The sequence below is a fragment of the Podarcis raffonei genome, chromosome Z (assembly GCF_027172205.1).
Source record: "Podarcis raffonei isolate rPodRaf1 chromosome Z, rPodRaf1.pri, whole genome shotgun sequence".
NCBI classification, from domain to species: domain Eukaryota; kingdom Metazoa; phylum Chordata; class Lepidosauria; order Squamata; family Lacertidae; genus Podarcis; species Podarcis raffonei.
The window spans coordinates 25,782,309-25,810,002 of record NC_070621.1 but is presented as its reverse complement, the minus strand read 5'-3'; the positions used below and the strand labels follow the sequence as shown (position 1 = coordinate 25,810,002).

Here is a 27,694-nt window from a genome sequence, read left to right as displayed (position 1 = left end):
CTCGGGGGTCTCTTGACAGTTTTCAGTCCACCTGCAACCTGATCTTTCTAGCACAAAGCTGAGGAACCCTTTTCAGCCCAAAGGCCATATTCCCTTATGGGCAACTTTCCAGAAGCTGCATGCCAGTGGTGGGCAGAACCAAAGACAAAAGTAGGCAGAGCAATGGATGTGACTGCTACCTCTATATGGCAGGTCACATCCAGGTATGCAAAAGCCATATGTTTCTACACCCCCCCCCCTCATCTCTCCATCCAGGCAACCATGAGGCTTTGTAAAAGTTTTAATGGCATATTGCAGGCAGACAAAGCACTCAAGTAGGGCTTTGAGTGGGGCTGGAGAGAGGCCCAAAGGCTGGATGGGGAATGCCAAATCTCTTGTCTCTGTCTCATGCACACATTGCCCCAGCAAGACCTGAAAGGTTCCTGTTCGCTGGAGCTCTGAACAGAAGTACTCTTCTTACGACACACACTGGAAAATTTTGTTGCAATTCCCAAATTTAAATCAATTGTGCAATTATTGACACCAGTGTGGGCAGCTGACTCAAATAAACATATTGCATGGCAAAATACATTTCCAGTCCCTGGACCACTGCCTGAAGATTGAAAAGGCACACAGTAAGAAAAGAGAAGTTAGCTTACGTTGATCCAGTATACCCATCTTTCAGAAAACAGAAAATCACCTAAAAATCTATGAGAGACTGAAGTCCAGATACTAATTCTATTATTGGCCACTGCTATTAAAAGAATAAAAAAGTATGTATCAGCCTAGGTGTGACTCACAGGTGGCATCAGGTGCCAGGGAAGTGAAGGGTTAATTACTACTTACCTCTCCAGTCCAGCAGCTTCCCACTCAAGAACAAGATGCCACTGAAAAATAAGGTGTCATGGAAATGTGTAGGATTAAGTTAATTGCAGCTGATTGGAAGCACCTGCTGGAGAAGTAGTGAAAATACCTGCTGTTTGAGAATGTTGAATGTGTCCATCCAAGCTTTATATTTACACACAAGGTTTTGTGTCACACTTTCCTCAAATAATAAAAAAAAAATCAGAGAAAGGTGCTATGATAAGGGTCTGTTATACAAAAGCCACAGAAAATTTTAAGCCACAACCCCCCCTCCACAAAAAACAGAACCCAGTTACAAGATTTTGTGACAACAGGCCTATGGAATCAGTAACTGTGTGAGAAAAAAACCTACTGCATTTCAGGTGGTCAGAAATTCCTATCAGCTGAGTGTGGCTGAGATAAATGAAAAGAAACAAAATCTTACCTAGTAAGTGTGTACTCCCTGAGTCCTGAATGCAGGTTCATGGCAGAAAAGGTACCTATACATCCACGCAATCGTTTGTCTCGACCAATCTTCCACGTTACAAAGAGTGGGCTGTTTGGGAAAGAGGAAGGGGAAAAGGAGAACATGACAGGAGTTCTGACTGTGATCAAATCAAGTCACCCACCTCATAGTTGAGGAAAAAAGCTATGCTTGTGAAATGCTGTTAACAGTATTACTATAAATATGCCTCAAGGCTCATTGCACATGTTTTTGAGAATGCTGTTGTAGTTGAGGTGTCAAAAATACAGGTTAGTGGAAGGAAATGAATAGGAAGGATAGAATACTTTTCAAGCACTTCTCCAACTTCCTATGCAACACAGTACATGTTTCACTACTACTTCTGACTGTAGATCAACCTTCCACAACTTGGTGCCCTCATGCTGTTTTGTACTACAGTTCCTATCAGCCCCAGCAAGCTGTTTTAAATGAAATTTTAAGACCTGCTAATTTAAATCTGCTCTATCTGTCCCAGGCTTTGAATAAATAGCAAAGGTGACTTTAGTGCTGATTTTGAGATTTTATTGCTTCTGCTGTATTCCAAGTACTACTAATTTTACCACATTTGTTCTGAATAATAGCATTAAGTAGAATGCTATTATGATGTTTCCATTTGATTGGAAGCTGCCTACAACCCCCCCCCCCCAAGGTAGGATAAAAATGTTGAAAGCCTATCCACAAATGTGACTACCCCTTTCCCTCTTTATGACTCACACACTTCTGAATTATGCATCGACACACACACCTAGAAACAATTAACTTTCCACAAGTGACCAGGTAAGTGGTTAACTGTGAGCTGATGTGGAAAAAACAGGAGCATTTCACATGAAGAAGGCTGTAGATTTCCATCCCAATACGCTGAAGAGAAATCTCATTAGCCTTACTATTATTATTTCTTGGCCTTCTTATCTACCCTTGACTGTAAGGTCCAAGGGTAGGTTACAACAATATAAAATGCAAGTTTAAAACCAGTTAAAGAAACTTACAACCTGAAGAATAGGATGGGTAATAAAAATATATCTCTGATGTCAAAGGCCAAGATAAAGAGGTGCATCTTCAGCACATGATAAAAGCTATACAATGAAGATGCCATGCCTCTGTGAGGAGGGAACTGCATAGCTTAGGGGCTGCCACAGATAATGCTCCTTCCCAGGCTGCTACAGTTTGCACTCAATTCATAAAATATAAAACCACAGAATGATTAAAATAACAGAATAGCAGAACATCAATGCAGGAGGAAAGACATCCTACCCCGTCCCCCCAAAAAACAGAGCAAGCCAACCATCAACCAGGTCAGCAGACTCCCAACATCCACCGGACTCTATGCCACAGATAAGGAAACAGGTTGGTTGGTACCCATGGAAGTCTGAGTTTCCATCCCTGCTTTAGAAAGAACAGGATGGAGGAAATCACAGAACATCTCCCAATGATGAGAAAAGGTAGCAGAAGTGCATGTAGATCTATTAGGAAACTCTGAGGCAGGCCAGAGCAAGTTCCATTGAGAAAGTAGGCAATTATCAGTAATTTTAGTCTGTTTATGCTGGTAATTCCCAAGTGCCATGCCAAGAAAGCAATGCTGGAGTGCTGTGAGAAACAAACTTATGGGTAGAATTGTGTCTTCCAAATTTCAGTGGTGCCTTGTGGAAGCCCAATATTTGGTGTGTCGTCCCCCCCCCCCGTGCCTCTTGCCTTCTTTTCTGATCAATTTACTACATCACAGATGCAACACGCAGCAGTACCCCTTAGGCTTGGCATCCAGAGCAGAGGAACCAGTTGTGTTTAACTAAATCCACCTCTGTCCTTTATATAGTGTCATCCATGTATCCCTTTAGCAAGGAAGAAGGAAGGTCCCTGCCTCAAGCAGCTTAAAATGTAGAAACAGACAAAAGGGAGATAATAGTGGAAGGGGATAAGCTTGAAGGTAGGGTAAACAGGAGGAATATGCAATTACATGTAGGTAGACTGAGCTGCATGGGAAAGGATTTCTGCAGTACCTCAGAAGATACTTCTCAATCATTCTATTCAGTTGATGAAGGAAAGCAGTAGAATAGCCATTCCTTGAACGAAATGTGCCCAAGAGAGTGACTAATGACAGGGAGTGGGGCCCCCCACCCTCATTTAATTTTTCTGCAGAAAATTTTCTATTTCATAATTTCATTAGCACAATGAATGCAAAGCTTGGTAGTTTCCAAGTTTTTAGCTTTGTTCGCTAAACAGAAGTAAAGCAAATATGCTAAATTAGATCACTCTCTAGGACATTATAAAAAATTTTCTGGTTCAAACTGAAAACTTTCCTAATTCACATAGGAAAACTAAACGTTTTCCAGGATGAGAGCGAAGATGTTTGAATCAGGAAAAAGAAAATAAATGAAGCGTTCATCAGCTATCAGAAGTTTAGGGAAAATACAGTCATACCTTGGATTCCAAACACCTTGCAACTCGAATATTTTGGTCCCTGAACGCCGCAAACCCAGAAGTGAGTGTTCCGGTTTACAAACGTTCATTGGAAGCCGAATGTCTGATGCGTCTTCCGCAGCTTCCAATTGAGGGCAGGAAGCTCCTGCACTCAATCGGAAGCCACGCCTTGGTTGTCAAACATTTTTGGAAGTCGATCGGACTTCCAGAATGGATTCTGTTTGACAACCAAGGTACGACTGTAGTGGTTTAAGCCTTCTATGAAAAAGATCTATCTTGTCACACTCTATTCCAGTGCAGTGTCTGGAAAATCTTTGGTCCTCAATATCAAGAGTGCCATGAACTTTCTGCAAGTGAGGCTGGGAAGCACACAAGTCTGCACAAAAGAAAAGCTGCCACTTCTGAGCCAAAGCCACTGTTTGCAGGCAGCCTTTTTTCAGAAACAGGAGGAGAGCAAATGCTATCCACAGCGACGCTGGCTATTCATTGTGAGTGCACCAACCTGCTGAAGTGTTGCTGCTTAGAGCTCAACGCAAGGCAAAATTCAGTCAGGGTGCCACACTCATAGAACCCTTTACATAGACCACACAAGCAGTGCAAGTATTAATAGAAGCACACAGTTTATGGTGATGGATACCCTTAAGAGAATTCATCACACTAACTTTTCCCAGGCTTAGGGAGGAATATTCAGAATTCTAAAAAAACAACAACACCTGGCTGTAAAGCCTTTGACAACTAACCAGGGTTTTCCCCATGAATTTCAACATAAGCTCCATTTGTTGTTATCATCATCATCACTTTACTCAAAAAATGACTCAAACTGACTTACAAAAAGTTAGCTCAATCCACAAACAATTTCATGTATATGGAGTCTATTTGCATATACCTATACCAATTTAAGTTGGTGAGACTTTTATATTAGAATGCATTTGTTTCCACTATGTAGGACAGTAAACTTATTTGAAAATCAGAAGTTAATGCAAGCTGGCTACAACAAACCATCATCCTGAGTCCACAGCTGATCAATACTTTTATGATTAGGTCTGATGACAGTGATTAGGACTAATGAAAATAGTGGCAAGCTTTACAGTTTGTGTTCAGTGGCCTTCAGCTCCAACAGTAGGTATTACCAGCACAGGCCAAAAACAAAGATTTTTTTTAAAAAAACTTCTGCTGGTTGGTCCCCCTTGGAAGGGAGTCTCATGATTATGGTGCCATAACCGAACAGGTTGTGCTCCTCTCACTCATATTTTATTCAGTGGCAGATGCCATCAGGAGCAGGGCCCTTCCTTGAGATCTTAACAGACTCCCTTATAGGTACATGCCATATGGCAGAACATGATGCCTATGGTATTGGGCTCAGGTTTCATAGCTAATTGCTCGCATTCTGAGTTGACCTGGAAACAACAGCTGCTAATGGGTTTATACAATAAGTATCTTGGATATGTAAAATGGAGTTTTGATGACACGGAACCATAATGTATTATTAAGAGACTGGAAGTGAAACAGCCTAGGCTTTGGAATACCCTCCCTTTTGAAATCCATCTGGTGCCAACACTGGTTGTTTTTCACCATAACTATCTATTTAGTCAGGCTTTTATTTGGGTGGATTCTTGATACACTGGGCCACTGATCTAAACAGAGGTCACACTAATCAAACAATATAAAAATCAATGGTATTATTGGAATGGTTTAATATCTTTATTGGAACTGAATTGTTAGTTTATATTATTTATTAAAACATTTAGGGGAAGCTTTTCCCTCACCTATGATCTCCTCACTGAGAAACTGCTATTGTGCTTTCTGCCATCCCAGTGATTGCTGAACACAGTTTGAAAACCACTGCTTTGGGCAATGATATCTGCCCCAAAGAGAACACTGCCTTAGTTATATAAAATACTTCTTACCGTGGGTAAGAAATTTCAGGAAAAGAATGAAGCCTCCTCATTGCTTACTTTCAATGCCCCCCCCCCCCATTATTCTGATCCCATTGGATATTATTTTGAATCACCACAATAGGTGTCTAAATAACTGAACTCAAGAAAGTATTTTTCTTCTTTGAAACTGATAGTCTGAGGATTAATGTTCCAGCTACTTATGGATTACCTTTTGCAGGGGATTATTATCCTCAGTAGGGGGACGCGGGTGGCGCTGTGGGTTAAACCACAGAGCCTAGGACTTGCTGATCAGAAGGTCGGTGGTTCGAATCCCCGCAACGGACTGAGCTCCCATTGCTCGGCCCCTGCTCCTGCCAACCTAGCAGTTCGAAAGCACGTCAAAGTGCAAGTAGATAAATAGGTACTGCTCCGGCGGGAAGGTAAACGGCGTTTCTGTGCACTGCTCTGGTTCGCCAGAATCAGCTTAGTCATGCTGGCCACATGACCTGGAAGCTGTACACCGGCTCCCTCGGCCAATAAAGCGAGATGAGCTCCGCAACCCCAGAGTCGGTCACGACTGGACCTAATGGTCAGGGGTCCCTTTACCTTTACCTTTATTATCCTCAGTTGCTGTGTAAAGCAGAAGGCAAACAGAGAAAGTGAACAACTGAGAAGTGCAAAATGGTTCAGAAGTTCAGATGCTCCCATCACTGCCTCATGATAGTATACTTTACTTCTGCAGACTTAATCCCACCATAAGCAACCCCCTCATTAATGTTTTACAACAAATTCCATACACTGTACCAGTGACCTACTTTCATACAATGTCACTGGAGGTACTCTAAAAATCAAAGATGTGCCAGCTATTTTAGTAGTCAGCCAGCAAATTACAAGAGTAAATGATCCGGGATCTGTCATGCTCTCAGCAGCAAGTGCCTGAATTATTCCTGTGAGGGACACCAAATGTAACTCACCACACGCCCTGCAGGTGCTGCTTTGCGTTTTCAGAAATGCAAACACTTTTCAGGGCGGAGGGATATCCATAATGACTTTTGCCTTTCCACATGAACCGATATACCTGCACAAATGACAGCAAATCTAGGCATCTTCCAAGACAATGGAGTATCTGTATAGGAGATGGGGAACCTGTGGGTTCTCCAGGTGTTGTTCTCCTACCCCAGGTCACAGATGATGGGAATTGTAGTCCAACAACACCTAGAAGATCACAGGCTCTGCACCCCTGCCTGATATATAAAAGTCATTTTCCAGCATTCAGTCAGATTACTGTAGCCTGGAAAGCGGTAGGGAGACAACTACATATGAAACACATCTAGGATTCTCCTGGTTCCACCATGATCCACAAAAGGATGGCAGGGGGGGAATGAATCTCCTCCCATCCCATATGGAGGAAAAGGGCCATGAAGGTGATGCATTTTTTAAAAATGCTTAATCCACTCCCCCTCAACCTGAGCAAGGAAATGGGTTTGAAAACAGATAAGCCATGATGCATTGTCTCCATTCTGCTTTACTTTCCCCATTTTTGGTGGAAGTGGGGAGAAGCAACAAGTTACTTAGCTGTATCTCTACCAAGCTGCACTCCTTGCTTTGGTAAGCAGAGCCTGGGCAGAACTGCAAAAGCAGGCCTAGTCCAATTCACAAAAATGGCCTCTATGATGGACAAATTTATGGGACAATTGTCCACCCCCATCTCCTTGCCCTCCCAATTCATCAGTGGTCATTACCATAGACCTAGGGAGAAGTGAAATTTGGCCTGTTTCTCCAGAACCAGGCCTGTCCTATGCTCACAAAGGGAAAGAAGTTTGAGTAGTGAATGGGAAAAGAAAATGGGCGGTGGGGATGCCGAGTAGGGAAAACACACTGAAGCCAGAGAAGTGAAGAGGAATAAAGGCCACACTCATGTAACAAGACTTGGAAGGGGAAAGGCTAGAACTCTCTCATATAAAGCATATCAACCCATGGGTAAAATTTCTTGGACTTGTATAAAACCAATACAGTCGTACCTTGATTTTCGAACAGCTCAGTTCTCTTAACATTTTGGCTCCCGAATGCCGCAAACCTGGAAGTGACTGTTCTGGTTTGCAAACTATTTTTGGAAGCTGAATGTCCGATGGGTCTTCCGATTGGCTGCTGCGCTTTGGTTTTTGAACGTTTTGGAAGTTGAACAGATTTTTGGAATGGATTCCGTTCGACTTCCAAGGTACAACTGTAAATGCAGAGATTATAAATCTGCATGTTCACAGCTTTGCACATTCTCCACATTTTCTCAGAGGTGATATTTTAATTTGTTGTGTTGTGTGTTTGCAATAAGCAAATGGAATTTTCAACTCATTTTTCTCTTTTGACAACAATCTTTAGGCCAGGCATAGCCAATGTACTCCCCCTTCAGATGTTGTTGGGCTATTACTCCCATCATCCTTGACCACTGGCTATAAAGGCTGAAGCTGATAGGTACTGGAGTGCAACAACATCTGGAGGGCCATCACTTCTCAGCCTTTTTGGCTAAGATCAACTATAGTAACATCTGGAAGGCCGCAGATTCTACTCCCCTGTTTTAAGTGATGGTTGCAGAAATGACTTTAGACATGACCAAACAAGCTCAACTTATCTTTGCTTCTTTTGTACAAATGGTGAAAAGTTACTAGCACAGATGTGGGCATTAGCTTTATTTTTGTAGTGAAGAAACAGAATGCCAAGTAAGCAACTTCTCCATGAAGCACATTCTTTCAGACATTGTTCAGAGAGTCCATAGCAGCTAAAGTTAGCAGATTTGAGGATAGACTGAAATACCTATTTATAGCACAAGTGAGTATTGGGCCTCTTCCAAAAACACAGCCAAGAGAAAACTTTATTAACCAAGATGTATGAAAAGAAAACCTGAAATGCACACACTTAAAACATCTGAATCTAGAGAGTCAAAAAAGCTGTTTAAAGGTTTAAGAGAGAGGATTAAAATGCAATCTCCCCTCGAAAGATGGATGTAAGCAATACATACATACATACATACATACATACATACCGTACATACATACATACTGCCACTCTAGTCCACAGAGAATGAATTAAATCTGTATGCCTTTGATCAGTGGTACAGCTAATATTGTAGGGAAACTATATTGCAAATTATATTCTGTGACACGCAAAGCAGAGGCACACAAACACACAATTTTATGGTTAATTACCGCAACCCACTTTTTGAGCTCTCTTTGTAGTGGGAGGATGTAAGCAGACAAATAAAAATAAATAAAAACTGGAGAAAAATATTCAAAAAAGTGAAAAAGCAGGTCTTAGGATCAATCAATCAATATAAATTCATTGTTCTATCCAAAGGCCATGACAAACCCACAGCAACAGTACCAATAAAACAGTACAGCTCATATAATCATAATAAAAGCCAACATCCATGATGTAAGAGAGAGGTTGCCAGACACCAGCAAACTCATACCCAGCTTGATTTCAAATTAAATCTCTGAATCACCACAAAAATTTTATTTAACAACTCCTCCTCCTCCTTCTTTGTAGTCAGTGCATAGAGGGCCACTCTGTGTGTTAGAAAGCTACTATCATCATTCAAAAGAAACCAGATAATTTCTGCTGGGGTGTACCTGCTTGCTTGTGTGAAAAAGTTCATAAAGTGATCTCTTGGGTGTCTATATAAAGGGCAGGTTAACAGGTAATGAGTGAAGTCTTCAACTTGAGATTGACCACAAAAACAAAGTCTGTCTGTATATGGAACCTTGTAGTGGCCATCCAAAACTGTATCATTTGGATGCAGCTCAATATAGACATTTCGTAAGGAAGCTGGTGAGAGTTTGGTCAGATAAACAGCTCTAAAATGCTCCATTTTCAAGAGTGGATACCATGAGGAAAATCTGGTATTTCTAATTAGGACTATCTTCAGAAGGGAGAAGTTCATTGCTCAAAGAGCCTCTTCTTCAACAGACATACTAGACTGGTGCTGACTGACAGCCACCATATGGAAACTTCTTGTAGCTGACTCCAGACTGTACCTGCTCCATACACTACAGTCTTCCATGTGTTCCAGCTTGCTACACCAATCGGCCCCATATTGTGTCGCTCCATGCTGCTGAAAAATGCTGTCAGGAATTTATTTCTAAGTTTTTCGGTACCCCATATCATAAAACATCAAGGCAGTGTGCAACATTAACACATAAAGCACCATTAAAAACAATACAGATAATAATCATTAAAGTGAGCAGCTAATCAAAAACTTAAAAATTAAACAGCTATTATGGCCTACAGCATTAAAAAGGTATTAAGAGATGTCTGAAAGTCAAAAGTAAGGGTGTCTGCCTAATGTCTGGTGGAAGAACCTTTCACAATATGGAATGGGCAATACTCAATGTCCAACTTCTAGTTAATGCCAGCTGGGTCTCTGTAACACAGGGAACAACTGATATATCCCTCAGCTGGGATATAAGGGCTCAGGCAGTTGTAAAGGTATCCTGAGCTCAAGCTGTTCAGGGCTTTGTCTGTCAAAACAGTAACTTTGAATTTGGCTAGGTAACCAGTGCAGGTACCACATTCTATCTGCCCCCATCAGCAGTTAAGTCACTGCGTTCTGCAGTAGCTAAAGCTTCCAGACAACCCTACATAGAACACATTGCAGTAGTCTAGTTTCCACCAGGAATGTCTGGTGGGGAAGGGAGAAAGGAGAATCTGTATGACAAACCATCATCCCCTAACAATGGATTGTTGGGTAAAGAGGTACTATGCATAATGTATTTAAAGCAGGCATAGGCAAACTCGGCCCTCCAGATGTTTTGGGACTACAACTCCCATCATCCCTAGCTAACAGGACTGTGGTCAGGGATGATGGGAGTTGTAGTCCCAAAACACCTGGAGGGCCGAGTTTGGGGATGCCTGATTTAAAGTAGCTGTCACATGGCACTCAAATTGTGAGATGCATCTCAACACCATACGCCTCAGAATTCGCAAGAAAACCTTTTCTTCCTACAATACTTTTCTATGTTTCCTTTTCATGTGTTTCCTTTATGAAGCACAAATATCTCTAGGCAAACATGAAACACTAATGTAGCAGATATTGTTGCTTCCATAGCCCAAGTATGTGACAATGAATATGAGAAGAGAGGCATGTGGGGATTGACTGACTATATGGCGTTTCTTCAAATACATACCAAGCTAGTAACAGGAGATGTACTCATCGAGACCATGCATGAACACAAGTGCTGGTGAGCAGGATCAAGTCAGTGCATGTCAGATTTCGGCTCTCCCAAAAATCATACAACAGGTACCGTAGTGTTGAGCCCCCATTGCTGCTTCCTATCCACCAGCCTTGTCATTGGCATTCATTATAACTGCACTGTTTCATCACCTCTAGCTTCTTGACTGGCCACATGTTTCATATTGAAAGGGGGAATTTTAACATAAGAACACTGCCTTGATGAAGTCCTGCTTGACAACCTTGAGAGGGAACGTTTTAAGTACTCTCTCTGACTCAGAAATCAGGAAACAAAGGAAGTTGCCTTGTACTGAGTCAGACCAGTGGCCCATCTGACTCAGTACTGTCTATGTAGGCAGGCAGCTGCTCTCCAGAGTTTTAGCAGAAGGTCTTTCCTTCAACAAGCCTCTATTTTTCTTTTACCTATTCCATGCATCTAGCTCTCTTTGCTTTCCTGGACATTTTCACATTCCCCCCACCAAAACCCTTCCACTTAAGAACTCATTGTATATTTAGCAGCCAGTATCTGCTTTGCCTGCAGATTGGGTTCTTTCTCTACTTTGTTATTTTAGGCTGGTAGACTGCAGGATACGAGTCAGCAACTTCCAAGAGTTAACTCAACTCAAATAAACAAAAGTGTTTAAAATCTTGTGCCCATCCTCCAAAAGTAATTAAGTACAGAGAATACCTTAGCCAGTTAGCTATGACTGCATGTGCTTACAAAAGATTGTTTAATCTATAAAGACTTTTCAGGGGAGGTTTGCCAAGTATACTTACTTTCAAAAAATGTACCAGAAGATAAACTCTACACCAGTTTATCACTAGCAGCCAAAAACAATTTAAAGTTCCAACAGATGTTATTACACGCAAACACCCCAAAGGAAGGGGTGTGGCTCAGTGGCATAGTTTGTGCTTTGCATTCTGGAGGTCCCAGATTCTATCCCCAGTATCTCAAGGTAGGGATGGAAGAAATTTCTGTCTCAATCCATGGAGACCTGCTGCCAGTCAGTGTAGACCATACTGAGCAAAGTGGAAGGCAGCTTTATGTGTCCCACCCACAACACACAATTAAATGCAAACTCAACACATACTATGAAAGCAAAATGCCCTGGATTCCTAACATCTTCACTCAAAAGGAACATGTAGCAGGTGATGGGTAAGACTTCTGCCTTAGAACCTGCAGAGCAGCTGTCCATCAAAAGTAAACAATAGCAGACTAGATTGACAATAGCCTGATTTAGTAGAAGGCAGCTTACTAAGCTACTAACAAATATTGCTCTATGACCTTTAAAGCCCTAAACTTCTCCACCCCCATTGTTCCGCCCGGACACTGAGGTCCAGCGCCGAGGGCCTTCTGGCGGTTCCCTCACTGCGAGAAGTCAAGTTACAGGGAACCAGGCAGAGGGCCTTCTCAGTAGTGGCACCCGCCCTGTGGAATGCCCTCCCACCAGATGTCAAAGAGAAAAACAACTACCAGACTTTTAGAAGACATCTGAAGGCAGCCCTGTTTAGGGGAGCTTTTAATGTTTGACGGGTTATTGTATTTTAATATTTTGTTGGAAGCCGTCCAGAGTGGCTGGGAAAACCCAGCCAGATGGGCAGGGTATAAATAATATACTATTATTATTATTATTATTATTATTATTATTATTATTGAAACAGGATTTCTACAAGACAGCACGAACGCTTACTAGTATTCATGAGGACATGAACTGACCAGGGGCAAAATAAACTGGACCTTATGGAAGTGGTAAGACAGCCACCAAAAGTAGTGACCCAACATCTCATCCTTCCTTCATAATGTCTAAAACATGAAGTAAAATGTAATCACAATTGTGATGTTACTAGATGTTACCGAGCAACAGATGAGGTGATATGGGGCTGCTTTTTTCATAACAGTCATGCAGCATTTATAACTGATTGCTATACTATGCTCTGCATAATGACGCATTTGAAGACTGTCCGGAAATGGCAGCTTGTACAAAATATGGTCACTCAGTTATTGAGCAGATCAGGTTATTGAGAATATATAACACTAGTCTTGCAGTGGCTGCCTATATGCCATCTGAACCCAATTCAAGGTGTTTGTGATGGTTTAAAATGCCTGAAACAACTTGGGATCTACAGTATTTACATGAATCTAATGTGCCATTGAATCTAATGCACACCTCAATTTTCAAAACCTTGAAACCAAAAAAGTATTTGCTGGCAAATGTAAATGTGCCCTCAAATCTAATGTGCACCCTAATTTTCACAACCTAATTTGGCCAAAAAAGGTGTGCATTACATTCAAGCAAATACTTAATGGAGTGCCTCCTCCTATACTGAACCAGCTGCTTATAAATTAAGATAATCAGGGAGGCTCTCTGGCTGTACTTCAATTTATTATATGGCAACTTGAGAGACGACTGTCTCTGTTCTTGAAAGCCACCTATGAAATGACCTCCCCTCTGACACTGGTTGGTAAACAAATAACAAACAAGTAATTGTTCAAGTAGCTACAATGAGTTCTTATGTCTCATCTAGAATCAAACCTTTATAGAATAGTGTTAACAAAATCTCAGTCAAATTCTGAGATTTCTATAATGGTAAGTGCTGCTATGGGCTAGGACTTAAAGTACAGCAAAAATTAGCCCTCTTAAGTAAAACTAAGAGGATATCAAATTAAGCTGGAAAATCTTGAAAACTGCAATAGGTGTCTGAATTTAAGAATCAACAGCATCCAGAAATTTGAGGGAAGGTTGGTGGAAGCTTTATGGCATTTTTGTCCATTAGTGGGTTTCTGTTTTGCACCTATGTACCTGTGCTCATAGGGACGCGGGTGGAGCTGTGGGTTAAACCACAGAGCCTAGGACTTGCTGATCAGATGGTTGGCAGTTCAAATCCTCGCAATGGGGTGAGCTCCCGTTGCTCAGTCCCTGCTCCTGCCAACCTAGCAGTTCGAAAGCACATCAAGTGCAAGTAGATAAATAGGTACCGCGCCGGCGGGAAGGTAAACGGCGTTTTCGTGTGCTGCTCTGGTTGGCCAGAAGCGGCTTAGTCATGCTGGCCGCATGATCTGGAAGCTGAACGCCAGCTCCCTCGGCCAATAAAGCGAGATGAGCGCCGCAACCCCAGAGTTGGCCACGACTGGACCTGATGGTCAAGGGTCCCTTTACCTTTGCTCATAGATTAGGTAAAGGTAAAGGTACCCCTGCCCGTATGGGCCAGTCGTGTCCGACTCTAGGGTTGTGCGCCCATCTCACTTAAGAGGCCGGGGGCCAGCACTGTCCGCAGACACTTCCGAGTCACGTGGCCAGCGTGACAAGCTGCATCCAGCGAGCCAGCGCAACACACGGAAACGCCGTTTACCTTCCCGCTAGTAAGCAGTCCCTATTTATCTACTTGCACCCGGGGGTGCTTTCGAACTGCTAGGTTGGCAGGCGCTGGGACCGAGCAACGGGAGCGCACCCCGTCGCGGGGATTCGAACCGCCGACCTGACGATCGGCAAGTCCTAGGCGCTGTGGTTTTACCCACAGCGCCACCCGTGTCCCTTTGCTCATAGATTAATTTGAGCATATTCATCAAGTGCTGGTACTGCAGTATCCAAAGCAGCCAGACCAATGGGCATTAGCTGGAAATGAGTAAAACAAAATAAAGGAAATAATTCCCATAGTACCTTATTTATTTAGGCAAAGCATTTTAATGCTGCTATTCAGTCAAAAAGGATCAAGCATAAATTAGATATTCAACCAGGTACATATAAAGATGCTTACTTTGACTTTTCCTGCCCATCTGCTCTGACAAACAGTGAGATCTCATCACACAGCTGTTTTGAGAATCTCACATTTCAAATATACATATGGGGCTTCCACCTAGTCATCTTTTCACAAGCCCAGAATCAGCTTCATACCTCCTACCAGGAAGTACAAAACCTCTTAAGAGCAACACGAGGCACCTAATGCAGTAGTCATCCAAGAATTGAAGTCAAGAAATTATATGAGTGGTGCTAGAAGACTGAAAAGAAAAAGAAACCACATATCAATACACTTGAGTGAGCATTTAATCTGTTTGATTTTTTTAGCTGCACATACTCACAAATTACTAGCATTTTATTTAGACAAATAAAAGGTTAGACTATTGTCTTGGTTCATTTTTAACTTTTAATGACAGACTAGTTGCCTTGGGTTATTCCTCCTCTAAAACTTGCAGCCATTCCATCAGTCTGAGGAAGAGATGGGAAGAAGGATCACCTTACTGGCTCTGCTGATACACCCGATCCTTTTGGCTCCTCCCCTCTCTGAAGTTTCAGAGCCATAGCAGTGTTGCAGCAAAAATGCACTGCAGTCCATTTCCATCAGATGCATAGAAGCATAGAATCATAGAGTTGAGATGTTTCATGGGTCTTTTCCCTCCCCCCTTTTGAAGATGGGGCAACAACATCTGTCTGCCTCCGGTCTGTAGGGACCTCACCTATTCTCCAAGAATTTTCAAAGATTATAGACCAGGGGTCAGCAACCTTTTCCAGCCGTGGGCCAGTCTACCACCCCTCAGACCATGTGATGGGCCGGACTATATTTCTTGGGGGGAGGAAATGAATGAATTCCTATGCCCCACAAATAACCCAGAGATGCATCTTAAATAAAAGCACACATTCTACTCATGTAAAGCACGCTGATTCCTGGACCGTCCACGGGCTGGATTGAGAAGGCGGTTGGGCCGCATCCGGCCCATGGGCCTTAGGTTGCCTACCCCTGTTATAGACAAAGGCTCTGAGATTACATCCTCAAGCTCCTTTACTTTTATTGGGTACAGCCTCTAATTCAAGTTACAGTGGTACCTCGAGTTACAAACGCCTCAGGCTACAAACATCACTGACCTGGAAGAGTTACCTCGAGTTGAGAACTTTGCCCCAGGATGAGAACGGAAATTGTGTGCCGGCGGTGCAGCAGCAGCAAGAGGCCCCATTAGCGAAAGCACGCTTCTAGTTAAGAACAGTTTCAGGTTCAGAACGGACCTCCGGAAGAAATTAAGTTCATAACTAGAGGTACCACTGTATTTGAAACATGAACTTCGAGGCACTAAACAAAAGCGACTTCTGCAATTTAGCAAAAATAAAACCACTATTTTAAACAAAGTTATTTTTTGTGTTTTTCAAAGACATGCACAGTTTAAGTATCAAATACTAAACAAAAAAAGGGAGCTAAATCTTTAAATTATATTAACGTTATCTCAAATACACACAGGATGGGTAAATTTCAGTTTGCTGGCTGAAAAAGAGCTTACATGTTGAGGTGTCTGGAAATTCTCCCAGAGAGCAGACAGACCACACGGTTGCAGTCAATGGAAGAAATTTTCAAACTGGTGGATCTCAAGGAGTGGATTCAGTGGATCTGAACAAAGGATTTGTCCTAACCCTGGAATGCTGAAACCTTTGTAGAAAGAAAACCTTCAGCACACATTGCAAATCCATATCTGAGTAGGCTGTAGTTTTGGAATGAAGTAATAGGTATATTAGCATCAATATAGTCTTGTATAGCACCATGATCAACATAAGATTAGGAAGTATAAAAGAATAATGTTTTGTTATTAAGACAACTGAAATAAGCACAACTTTTTTGTGAAAGCAATTCACCTTTTCTATGCTCCCAACATCTAATTTTTTAAACAAAAAACTCCCAAGATCTTTTCCAAGTATTTCTAGATGCCTGCTCCCAAATGTCAATTTCAAATATAACTAATAAATGCTTCATGAAAGCTCTTTTGTCACAAAGGGCTTAGAATTCAGATTTTACTGCGAATGCTTTTCAAATGTCAAGCTTATACACAAATAACATAATGTAAGGGTAGCTGCTCTAAAGTTTGCATCTAAGTCTACTTTTGAAAAACCAAAATCATGAAAATGGCTGTCTCACAGTATCTGACTTCTAGACCCCTATACACTGCACACAACCTCTTTCCAACGTCAACATGGTTATTATTGTGCATGCAGTTTCAGAAACAGACTACATGAATAGTTTTATTCCCATGTACTATTGGTGTGCCATTGATAGACAGCCTCCTTCAGTTTTGCTTAGGCCATTTCTGAGCTCAAGAGTTCAATGAAGTGCCTGGTATCCTTTCTTAAAGGATGCTTGGTTGGTGCAAGAATACTGAATGGCACTCATGGATACCACATTTTTAAATCTTCCAGTCATTATTTCTGGATCTTCCACTAGTACCCTGGATGCTCAGAAAATGCATTTGTACAGATGATTCTAACAATGAGCTAGAAAAGCTATACAGTACAGCCAACGCATGTGAAAAACACACTGTGTCAAGGCAAGAGCTGAGCTCTCCAACACAAATGTGAGGAGGTGGCCAAGGCAAAGAGAAGCATCTCAGGAGCAAACAGCCAAGGAGGCTCAGGTACTAGGGGTGATTAGGTGTGTGATTTAAGTTTCAGCTGGTGAACCAACTTAATTGAGAAGACCTAGCAAGAATAATCCATGCTCTGGTCACATCTAGGCTTGGCTACTGCAACCGTTCTACATGGCTTTGCCTTTAAAGAAAGCTTGGAAACTTCAGCTGTTTGAAAATGTGGCTGCCAGAGGGGGAAAGGCAGTCAGATCATGCAACTTCCTCATAATATCTGCTGCACTGGTTGTCAGTGTGTTTCTGAGCCAACTTAAAAATGCTGGTTTCAATCTTAAAAGCTTTGAATGGTTTGAAGGACTGCCTGCATCTATTAGCAACCTGACTATATCTTAACATTCAACAAGAGAGGCTCTCCTCAACTGCCTACCACCTAGATTGGTGAGTGTGAAAGAGACTGTCTTCTCTGTGGTGGCCCCACAGCGCTAGAATTCATTCCTACTGACCATCAGGAAGCTACTACACAACAGTCCTTTAGAAAGCTTTGGAAACTTTATTTGTTTCATGAATAATTTGTACATGAGTAGCATTTCTTTATGTGCTACGCAATGTAATGGAGAAATCAGGTGGAAGTGTATTTAGATTTGGGGTTTGCTTGGATGCTGTACTACTGCTGGCTCATTTTGTGTAGGGGAGGGTGTTTTGTTGAAATTATGCTGCATGGTTCCTATTTTGTATTATTGTTATGTGTTTTATTTTGACCACATTAAATCACCCTGAGAGAGTTCATAATTGGAAAATGCAGCATATACATATTTTAAAATAAATAAATCCTGTTGGGGAAGAGATGAATTGATGCCTTCTAGAGTCACATCTCAATGGTAGTGGACACATCACAGAGCTAGTTGCTACTGATTTCAAGCACAAGAGAATGCTTACACTTTGTATTAGCTGGCTAAAAATAAAGCAGTGGATGTCCTCATCCTTATTACTGCTTTCAGTTTAAGGATACACAAAGGATCCATCTGCTACTAACATCTTTGACATTAATAGTACAGCCAACGCCAACACCAAGTCCTGGAAAAGACTGCAGCAAAATCATCATCATCTATTTTCATACTGTATTCATCATGCTGGTTTAAACATATTATTTTCCACTCACTTCAAGTTCTCCATCACTGTATCAGGAGCTTAGTCAAACCATCACAGACAAGATGCAGACAAGACCCCTAGATCAAATTAGGACAGCCTGTTCTGATGCAAACTGTGTACTGTATAGTGTTTTAGATAATCATTGTGTCACCATGACAGTTAAACACCTTGGATTATGTTATGTTTAAACAGCAGGGAGGAAAAAGGACCCTTTTGCTTAAAACTATAATGGGAGTTACAGCACATCTGGTCAAATCAGTGTAAGGATTAACTTTATCCTCAGTATGAAGAACACAGGAAGAAAAAATAAAAAACAAGGGTAAGCCTGGAAAGAGTCACTGAGGAAATGCGAATGAAGAAGTTAACATGGAAGCCAACAACAGAATAAACTGGGAATACAAACTCAGCAGCACATAACTTATGGCTACTTCTGCCAGTGACAAACTCCAGTTTCCGAGAGCACAGCCGTTTTGTTGTTCAGCTGCCAGGGAAAAGTCAGAGTTTGCACAGATTTGTATGGTTTTCACTTTCTGACCCCAACATATCACTCGACTGCACAGCACCAACTCTGTCACGTCCACTGGCTCATGTCTACACAATTTTAGCATAGCAGCTGAAAAAACAACATTCAGAGATTGTTGTTCCAAGTTATCAGCCTCCTGTAATGTTCATTTTTTAATAGTCAGGTTTGTGAGGCCAACCACCTCTCTATAAAACCCATATCCAATATTGTTTCACTGTGTTCCAGCAGAGTGTTCCCCTCAACATGGTGCCCACCAGATGTTGTCAAACCCCAACTCACTTTGGTCCCATCCAACATGGGCAATGGCAGTGAGGCAATGCAAGGAGCAGTTGCCTTGTTCTCAATAACTCTGTGAATTCTGGGTCACTTCTGAGAGGAGAAAAAGCCTCCCTCCCCACCAACTCCAGAGACAGGGATCTCCAGGGCAGATTTGCTTCCAACATTTATGGTGCTCCTAAGTATGCATCTTGACTTCCTCTTGTACAAGTGAAGAGTCACAGCTTGAAGCTATAGTGGGAAATACTTAGGTATACAGATGGGAGGGGATCAAACCTGCCAGCCACCTTGACGAGTCACCAGTCACCACTGACAGGCACTGCTAAATGAAATGCATTTTATTTTATTTTCTATAATTTTTCTTAAATTTTCTAATTTACATTTCAAAATATTCATTTAAACAACCTTAAATCAATGACTTCCCTTCTTCTCTTTCCGTGGTTCATTTTGCACACTATACATCCCTGCATATTTTGCATGAACTAAACCATTCAGTAAACCATTGTTCTATCAATCAAAACTTATTTACGCTGTTGAATTTATCTTAATGCTACTAGCATTTTATATGATGTTGTCCTCACATCATACATAAGGAAAAGGTTTGTGTTTGGAAGTAGAAAATGCTTATTTGTCCTTGCTGAGACCCTGCGCATAAGTGGTGATGATATTAATTTTGGGGAGACCAGAAAAGCAGACCAGGTGCCAAGCCTTGCTCTACCTCAATGATAGAAAATATGGGGAACTGGAAAATAATTATACCTTTTTATTTACCCCCTGCCAAGGCCTGTACCTAGTTCATTTTTAAAAAGAATTCACAAAAGCTCAATTTTTACCTATTGTACTCCACTCTGCAATTAGAGGCCTGACACATAACTCTACATGCCTTTTATTAAAGCAGGCAAAACCGAGGCATACGTCCAGTAGTACTTTTTATCCAAATCAAATTTCTATCCCTAATCCTTATTTACCTGACTAAATTCAACACGCTCCAAATCTGGCACCATCAGTTTCCTCATGGGTGCTTTTGGAATGTGCAAAATATATGGGAACCAAATAATTTGTGTTCAGAACATTTCTACAGGAATCTGAATTATCAATATCACTCAATGCACCCTCCACCAGCATGAAGATTATACCTCCTAAACTTTCCACAAGATAATGAATGAGTTTCTGGCTTGCAACATTTCAGCTTTGCTTTTTCAGAGCTGTCAGTTACCTACGGTTTGCCATTAATTTTAACTGTGCTGTGAACACGAGTGCCTTTTAAAAACATTTTAGATCTAGTGTGGAATCACTTAACAACAGAGAGGTGGGGTGGAAAGAGAAAAAGGAAAAGGAAATATTGTGGAAAAATTCATCAGCACAGTTCAACCTACATCATCCTAGGATGGCTATGTTAGAGACAAGAGACAGATAAAAGCCAGTTATCTCAGGCTGCAGTCATATGCCTTAAACACAAAACCATATTCTCTAATCCAAGGCTTGCCTACCCCTTAGGCTTTAAATCTTCAATGGAGATTGCTCTGGGAAAGTCTCTCAAGGGAGGATTACACAGGCTAAAACTGACTAGTTTTAATTGAAGTTTAGAAATATATGACCAGTATAATACCTAAGATCTTAATCTCAGCCTTCAGTCTCCTGTGGAGGCCTCAGAGCACGATTAATATTGCTTGCATCACCTGTTTGGGTGTAATACAGGCAGTCGTCATAGAGACAATTATTGCAGCAGTGACATACAAGGGAGATGGCGGCCTTGTGAGCAAGGGAGAAGCAGAGAACGGACTTGAAGAAGGAATGGCATTAATTATTTTCATATATCAATTAAAAACCCTGCCTTTACATCTGTTTTGTTTACACCAGCTCAAGGTTCCTTAAAATGGTGTTCAACACTTACAAAGCAAACTTCTATATCTAGCACTAATAATAAAATTCCAGACTAAAAGACAGCTCACAGCAGATACAATTATAAACATCATAGGATTAGTAAAAAGCCTTTCAGCTCAAACAAGCTCAAAGCCTGCCAAAAAAGGAGTATCTTAAATAGGTGCCAAAAGACCTTTGGACGGAAAACATGAGCCTCCCTAGGTAGGGAGTTCCACAACCATAGTATAATCACAGAGAAAACAACTGAGGCGGCAGGAAGAAAGAAGTGCCTCACCTACAAATCTTTATAATAAGACAGGATCATTTGGAATGAAATAGGACCTTTAGATATCCTGAACCTAAGTTGCTTAAAAAGGTCAAAAACCTTGAATTGTGTCCAAAAACAAACTCAAAGCCAGTAGCTGTTGGAGCACGGGGTTTGCATGCTCCTAAGAACCAGCTCCCTTTGCTGCTGCATTCTGGATCACTTGGAAGTTTCCAAATACTTCCAAGGCGGTGCAAAGGAAAGAGCACCGCCGTAATCCAGTCTCAGTGTAACTAACACACAACACCTGACCCCACTCCAGGAATAAGCTCAGTTGACACTCCAAGCCTGTGGTGGCCAAATGCATTTTCACTATCTCCTGAGTTCACAAGAAATTCATGCAGAGATCTTTCCCAGTCCTACTTAGAGATCCTGGAGATTGAACCTGAGGCCTTCTGCATGCAAAGGAGATGCTCTGCAGTGGACTTTCTCCACTCTATTTCAGAGTGGTATCATATCTGCACTAACTAGCAAATAATTAATTTTGTGTGTGGCTATCAGTAAAATGCAACACAGAGCAATGAATTAGATAGCTAACCCTGGAGCAGCCGATTTGTCTGACACCAAGAGCCCTATGGGATGGAGGGCAGCAATTCATTTGCCTATTATCAAAATCAGCTTAATTAACACAATTCATATAAATTTGCGGGGCTCTAGGCCATAGTTCTTGCTCCTTTTCCACATTGCCACTACTACAATAATTAAAGTCACATTTTGAATATTTTGGTGCTGCTAATCAGTTAACCAAGATTCTAGTCAGACCTATTAAGATTCTGTAGTGAAGAACTGCAAATTAAGAGAGGCCACCAACAGATTTCTCCTCATTTGCTCCGAGAAATCTTGCTAATTCAAGGAAGCTTAAATTCCGCATTCATTCTGCAACCCTTTCAACAACTTGGTACGCCCCCTTCCTGGCTTTTAATACCAAGGTACATTCACCAATCTTTGTTTTGAAAGTACAGGAATCCCCTGCTGAGTAGCACAGTGGCGTCTCTTAAGTATAGAGCATTTATGAAACATTTGAAGAAGGTGCCACACTTTAAAGCCTTACCCACTATGATGCACATAGTTTAAATAAAAAAAAAAGAACAGCTCTTTTAATATTTAGGCGGAACATTCTAGAATAAATTAGAATAGAATAGAGAATAAAAAAGAACAGATGAGAATAAAGAATATATAAGGATAAATAATAAAGAGTCATAGATGTTGCTTATAAAACTAGTTACAGGTAGGTAGCCGTGTTGGTCTGCCGTAGTCGAAACAAGATAAAAAAATTCCTTCCAGTAGCACCTTAGAGACCAAATAAAGTTTGTAATTGGTATGAGCTTTTGTGTGCATGCACACTTCTTCAGATATCTGAATATGAGGATCAGTGCGTTTGGTATCTGAAGAAGTGTGCATGCACATGAAAGCTCATACCAATAACAAACTTAGTTGGTCTCTAAGGTGCTACTGGAAGGGATTTTTTTAGCTTATAAAACTGATAGGTAAACTCTCTTATTAGGGTGCCCTAAGTATATTGTAAACCACTTTCAGAGCCCTTACAGAACAGAAAGATTTATGAATTCAATTAGTGTATGGGGTGTTAAGAGAGCGATAATACCTCTGGTGTGGAACACGTCAAGCTCCTTTTGGGATAGTTTGTCCACCTTTGGTCCCCACCCTGCACTCAGCTCTCACCTGTAGCTCTTAGAAACCAGGTGAGGGCAGCTGATGTGTCTCAAACCCTCTGTGAGTTAGGGACTTCCCCTGCAGGCAAAGACAGGCTCCAACAGATTGAGTGGACAAGACCAATAGTGGGTCAAGAAGGCAGTTTCTGCATGTGCTGTAGAGGGAAGGGAGAAGCAGATTGGGCTCGTTAACCTGGGAAGGTAGCCCATCTGGGAAAAATAAATCTCTGATCCGAAACATCTGCTGCCCTGCAATATATCTTCGGGAGAAGAAAGGGCTAATGAGTAAACCCTACACAATTCTGGACTGGAGTACCTAAAATGGTTAGATGGGACCTTGTATGGCTCCTTCCAGCAACTCCTGCAGCTAAGCTGCAGTGACCTCATTGTGGGAGTTTACTATAGATCCCCAAGCCAAACGGAGGACATAGATGATGCCTTCCTGGAACAGATGGCCAAGCATGCAAAAGGAAGGGAGATAGTAGTAATGGGGGACTTCAATTACCCGGATATTTGTTGGATGTCAAACTCAGCCAAGAGCATAAGGTCAAACAGATTCCTCACTGGCCTTGCAGACAACTTCATTGTCCAGAAAGTGGGAGAAGCAACAAGAGGAACAGCCATTTTAGATCTGGTCCTAACCAATGTTGATGACCTGGTTAGTGGGGTAGAAGTGGAAGGATCATTAGGCGCGAGTGATCATGCTCTTCTGAAGTTTACTATACAGCGGAAAGGAGCAGCCAAGCATACTAAGACTCAATTTCTCGACTTTAAGAAAGCCGACTTCATAAAACTTAGGGAAGTGCTGGGTGAGATCCCATGGACAGTAATACTAAAAGGAAAGGGAGTTCATGATGGCTGGGAGTTTGTTAAGAGGGAGATAGTAAAAGCACAACTTCAGGCAATACCATTGAGACGGAAACATGGAAGGTGCCTAAAGAAGCCAGGGTGGCTATCTAAAGAACTTTTAACTGAGTTAAGATTAAAAAAGGATGTGTACAAAAAATGGAAAAGGGGGGAAACCACCAAAGAGGAATTCAAACAAATAGCCAGCACGTGTAGACACAAAGTCAGAAAAGCTAAAGCACAGAATGAACTCAGGCTTGCTAGAGAGGTTAAAAGCAACAAAAAAGGCTTTTATGGGTATGTTCGTAGCAAAAGGAAGAACAAAGAAGCAGTGGGGTCACTCAGAGGAGAAGATGGTGAAATGCAAACAGGGGACACAGAAAGGGCTGAACTCCTCAATGCCTTCTTTGCCTCAGTCTTCTCCGATAAAGAAAACAATGCCCAACCTGAAGAATTTGGAGCAAAGGATTCAGCAGAGGAAACACAGCCCAGAATAACTAAGAAGATAGTACAAGAATACTTGGCTAGTCTAGATGTATTCAAGTCTCCAGGGCCAGATGAACTGCATCCAAGAGTATTAAAAGAACTGGCAGATGTGATCTCAGAACCACTGGCAGTCATCTTTGAGAATTCCTGGAGAACAGGCGAAGTCCTGGCAGACTGGAGGAGGGCAAATGTTGTCCCTATTTTCAAAAAGGGGAAAAGAGAGGACCCAAATAATTACCACCCAGTCAGTCTGACATCAATACCAGGGAAGATTCTGGAGCAGATCATTAAGCAAACAGTCTGTGAGCACCTAGAAAGGAATGCTGTGATCACCAATAGTCAGCATGGATTTCTGAAAAATAAGTCATGTCAGACTAACCTGATCTCGTTTTTTGACAGAATTACAAGCCTGGTAGATGAAGGGAATGCAGTGGATGTAGCCTACCTTGATTTCAGCAAGGCATTTGACAAGGTGCCCCATGATATTCTTGTAAAGAAGCTGGTAAAATGCGATCTTGACTATGCTACCACTCAGTGGATTTGTAACTGGCTGACTGACCGAACCCAAAGGGTGCTCATCAATGGTTCCTCTTCATCCTGGAGAAGAGTGACTAGTGGGGTGCCACAGGGTTCTGTCTTGGGCCCGGTCTTATTCAACATCTTTATCAACGACTTGGATGATGGACTCAAGGGCATCCTGATCAAATTTGCAGATGACACCAAACTGGGAGGGGTGGCTAACACCCCAGAGGACAGGATCACACTTCAAAACGACCTTGACAGATTAGAGAACTGGGCCAAAACAAACAAGATGAATTTTAACAGGGAGAAATGTAAAGTATTGCACTTGGGCAAAAAAAAATGAGAGGCACAAATACAAGATGGGTGACACCTGGCTTGAGAGCAGTACATGTGAAAAGGATCTAGGAGTCTTGGTTGACCACAAACTTGACATGAGCCAACAGTGTGACGCGGCAGCTAAAAAAGCCAATGCAATTCTGGGCTGCATCAATAGGAGTATAGCATCTAGATCAAGGGAAGTAATAGTGCCACTGTATTCTGCTCTGGTCAGACCTCACCTGGAGTACTGTGTCCAGTTCTGGGCACCACAGTTCAAGAAGGACACTGACAAACTGGAACGTGTCCAGAGGAGGGCAACCAAAATGGTCAAAGGCCTGGAAACAATGCCTTATGAGGAACGGCTAAGGGAGCTGGGCATGTTTAGCCTGGAGAAGAGGAGGCTAAGGGGTGATATGATAGCCATGTTCAAATATATAAAAGGATGTCACATAGAGGAGGGAGAAAGGTTGTTTTCTGCTGCTCCAGAGAAGCGGACACAGAGCAATGGATCCAAACCACAAGAAAGAAGATTCCACCTAAACATTAGGAAGAACTTCCTGACAGTAAGAGCTGTTCGACAGTGGAATTTGCTGCCAAGGAGTGTGGTGGAGTCTCCTTCTTTGGAGGTCTTTAAGCAGAGGCTTGACAACCATATGTCAGGAGTGCTCTGATGGTGTTTCCTGCTTGGCAGGGGGTTGGACTCGATGGCCCTTGTGGTCTCTTCCAACTCTATGATTCTATGATTCTAAGCTGGAGCCAACTATATTTCTCCGTTTTGCTTTGGTCCACATCAGCGAGGCTGAGAGGGAGGTCTTGTCAACTGAGCAGCCTAGGACCTCCATATACACTGCCCAGTCTTGTGTACTGGGGAGGTCACTTTGGTGCTGCTAATGCAGCTGTTTGACTTCACCCCTGGAGGCATACTCCATTGTCTCTTGAGACAGACAGATGCCAACAGCAGACTAAATAATACACATCTTCCACACTTTATGGATTCTGTGGGAATACTATGAAAAGGGACCAGATGAAAGGTGGCTGAACAGCCATGGTCAAATATCTAGGTATTCTTTAGTACAACACTGAAACACTACATTTCAACAATCCTCCAAACCAGGGCCTGGTGGATTATGAATGAGCCAAGGTGCCCTGGGCTTCCTCCTCCCTTCTCTTTTTTTATTTAATAATATTTATATACTGCTTAATCGACAAAAACCTCTAAGCAGTTTACATAACACATGTATTCCCCTATCAATTCCTGTATAATGCTAAACATACCTTGTTATGGTGGTGAACTATGCTTAGAGGCTGCCTTCCAAATCAGAATCAGAAATTGCTGGCTGAATTGGATTATCCGTTTTGGTATAGAGGAAAAGCCCTAACTATAACTTGCAGATTTTGACCTAATAGCAAAATTAAATAGGAGTATGTTACTCATAAACCTAAGTCTCATTTCTTATCTCCTGATACTTGATTTAATGTACCATCTGAAATCAGACAAGGGGAAGTATTCATATTTGCATAAATTTTGTATTTGTCTGAACACACTTCTTCTACATGTTCTGAGGGAAAAGAAATATAAAACACACCAAACATGTTGACATACCCTAGATACAAAGGGCAGCTGATTTTATTAGAGTCATGTTGGAAATTGGCTCCTAAAGAATACAATTCTATGAGAACAAAGAAATCCAAATTGGCAAAGGAAGTTTGTCAACACAAGCTAAAGTTCCTAGGAACAATTTTCAGGCGCGAGTCGAGACAAAAAGCCAGACACAGGAAAAGGAACACCCGGTGAACAGGCAAGTAAAGGTGGTAGCATGATAAATGAGCCATATCTCTTTGTACAAGGAAATGAAGTCATAACCAGATATGTATTTTACAAATTTAAAATTATTCATTTATTATTATCAATTTAAAGTTATCTTATGGCAATATACTTAAGATTATGATAAGAGTAATGCTTAAACACTTGTAAGAACACAGCCTAAACGTGCAAAAGATTGAGAAGCACTTACTATATGGGCTCACACTAGTAGAATGTCTATCCATTTGCTTAAACAGATGAAGATGATAAAGAAAACCTAATGGAATGTACTGCAGGGTACAGGGAGAGAACCTAAAGAGTTCAAACCACTCTTCAAGTTCAGTTTACACCCATGCCACATTCAACTTCTTATAACTGAGGATTCCAACTCATAAATATTTTGCTAAAGTTAGGCTATTCATGTCCCAACATCAAAAGCTGAAGTTACGTTGAGCCACCTGGACAGGTTGTGGATGTTTTACACAGCTTGGTATTCCTTTTTTAATAATCAGTTTGCCATCTCTGCACCATGCCTTGATACATCTGAGCATTACATCTGAGCCAAGTTACAGGGAACAAGGCAGAGGGTCTTCTCGGTAGTGGCAACAGCCCTGTGGAACGCCCTCCCACCAGATGTCAAAGAGAAATACAACTACCAGACTTTTAGAAGACATCTGAAGGCAGCCCTGTTTAGGGAAGCTTTTAATGTTTGACGGACTATTGTATTTTAATATTCTG

General features: G+C 41.7%; 1 protein-coding gene across 2 annotated transcripts in view; it reads right to left on the bottom strand.

Moving 5' to 3' along the window:
- The window catches only part of AMMECR1 (AMMECR nuclear protein 1), a 129,386-nt gene that overhangs the window by 56,324 nt on the left and 45,368 nt on the right, over nucleotides 1–27,694 (bottom strand). For both annotated transcript variants that reach the window (XM_053373842.1, XM_053373841.1), the window contains one exon: nucleotides 1,268–1,378. In XM_053373842.1, coding sequence (XP_053229817.1) covers nucleotides 1,268–1,378 — 111 coding nt within the window. The remainder of the gene's footprint in view (nucleotides 1–1,267; nucleotides 1,379–27,694) is intronic.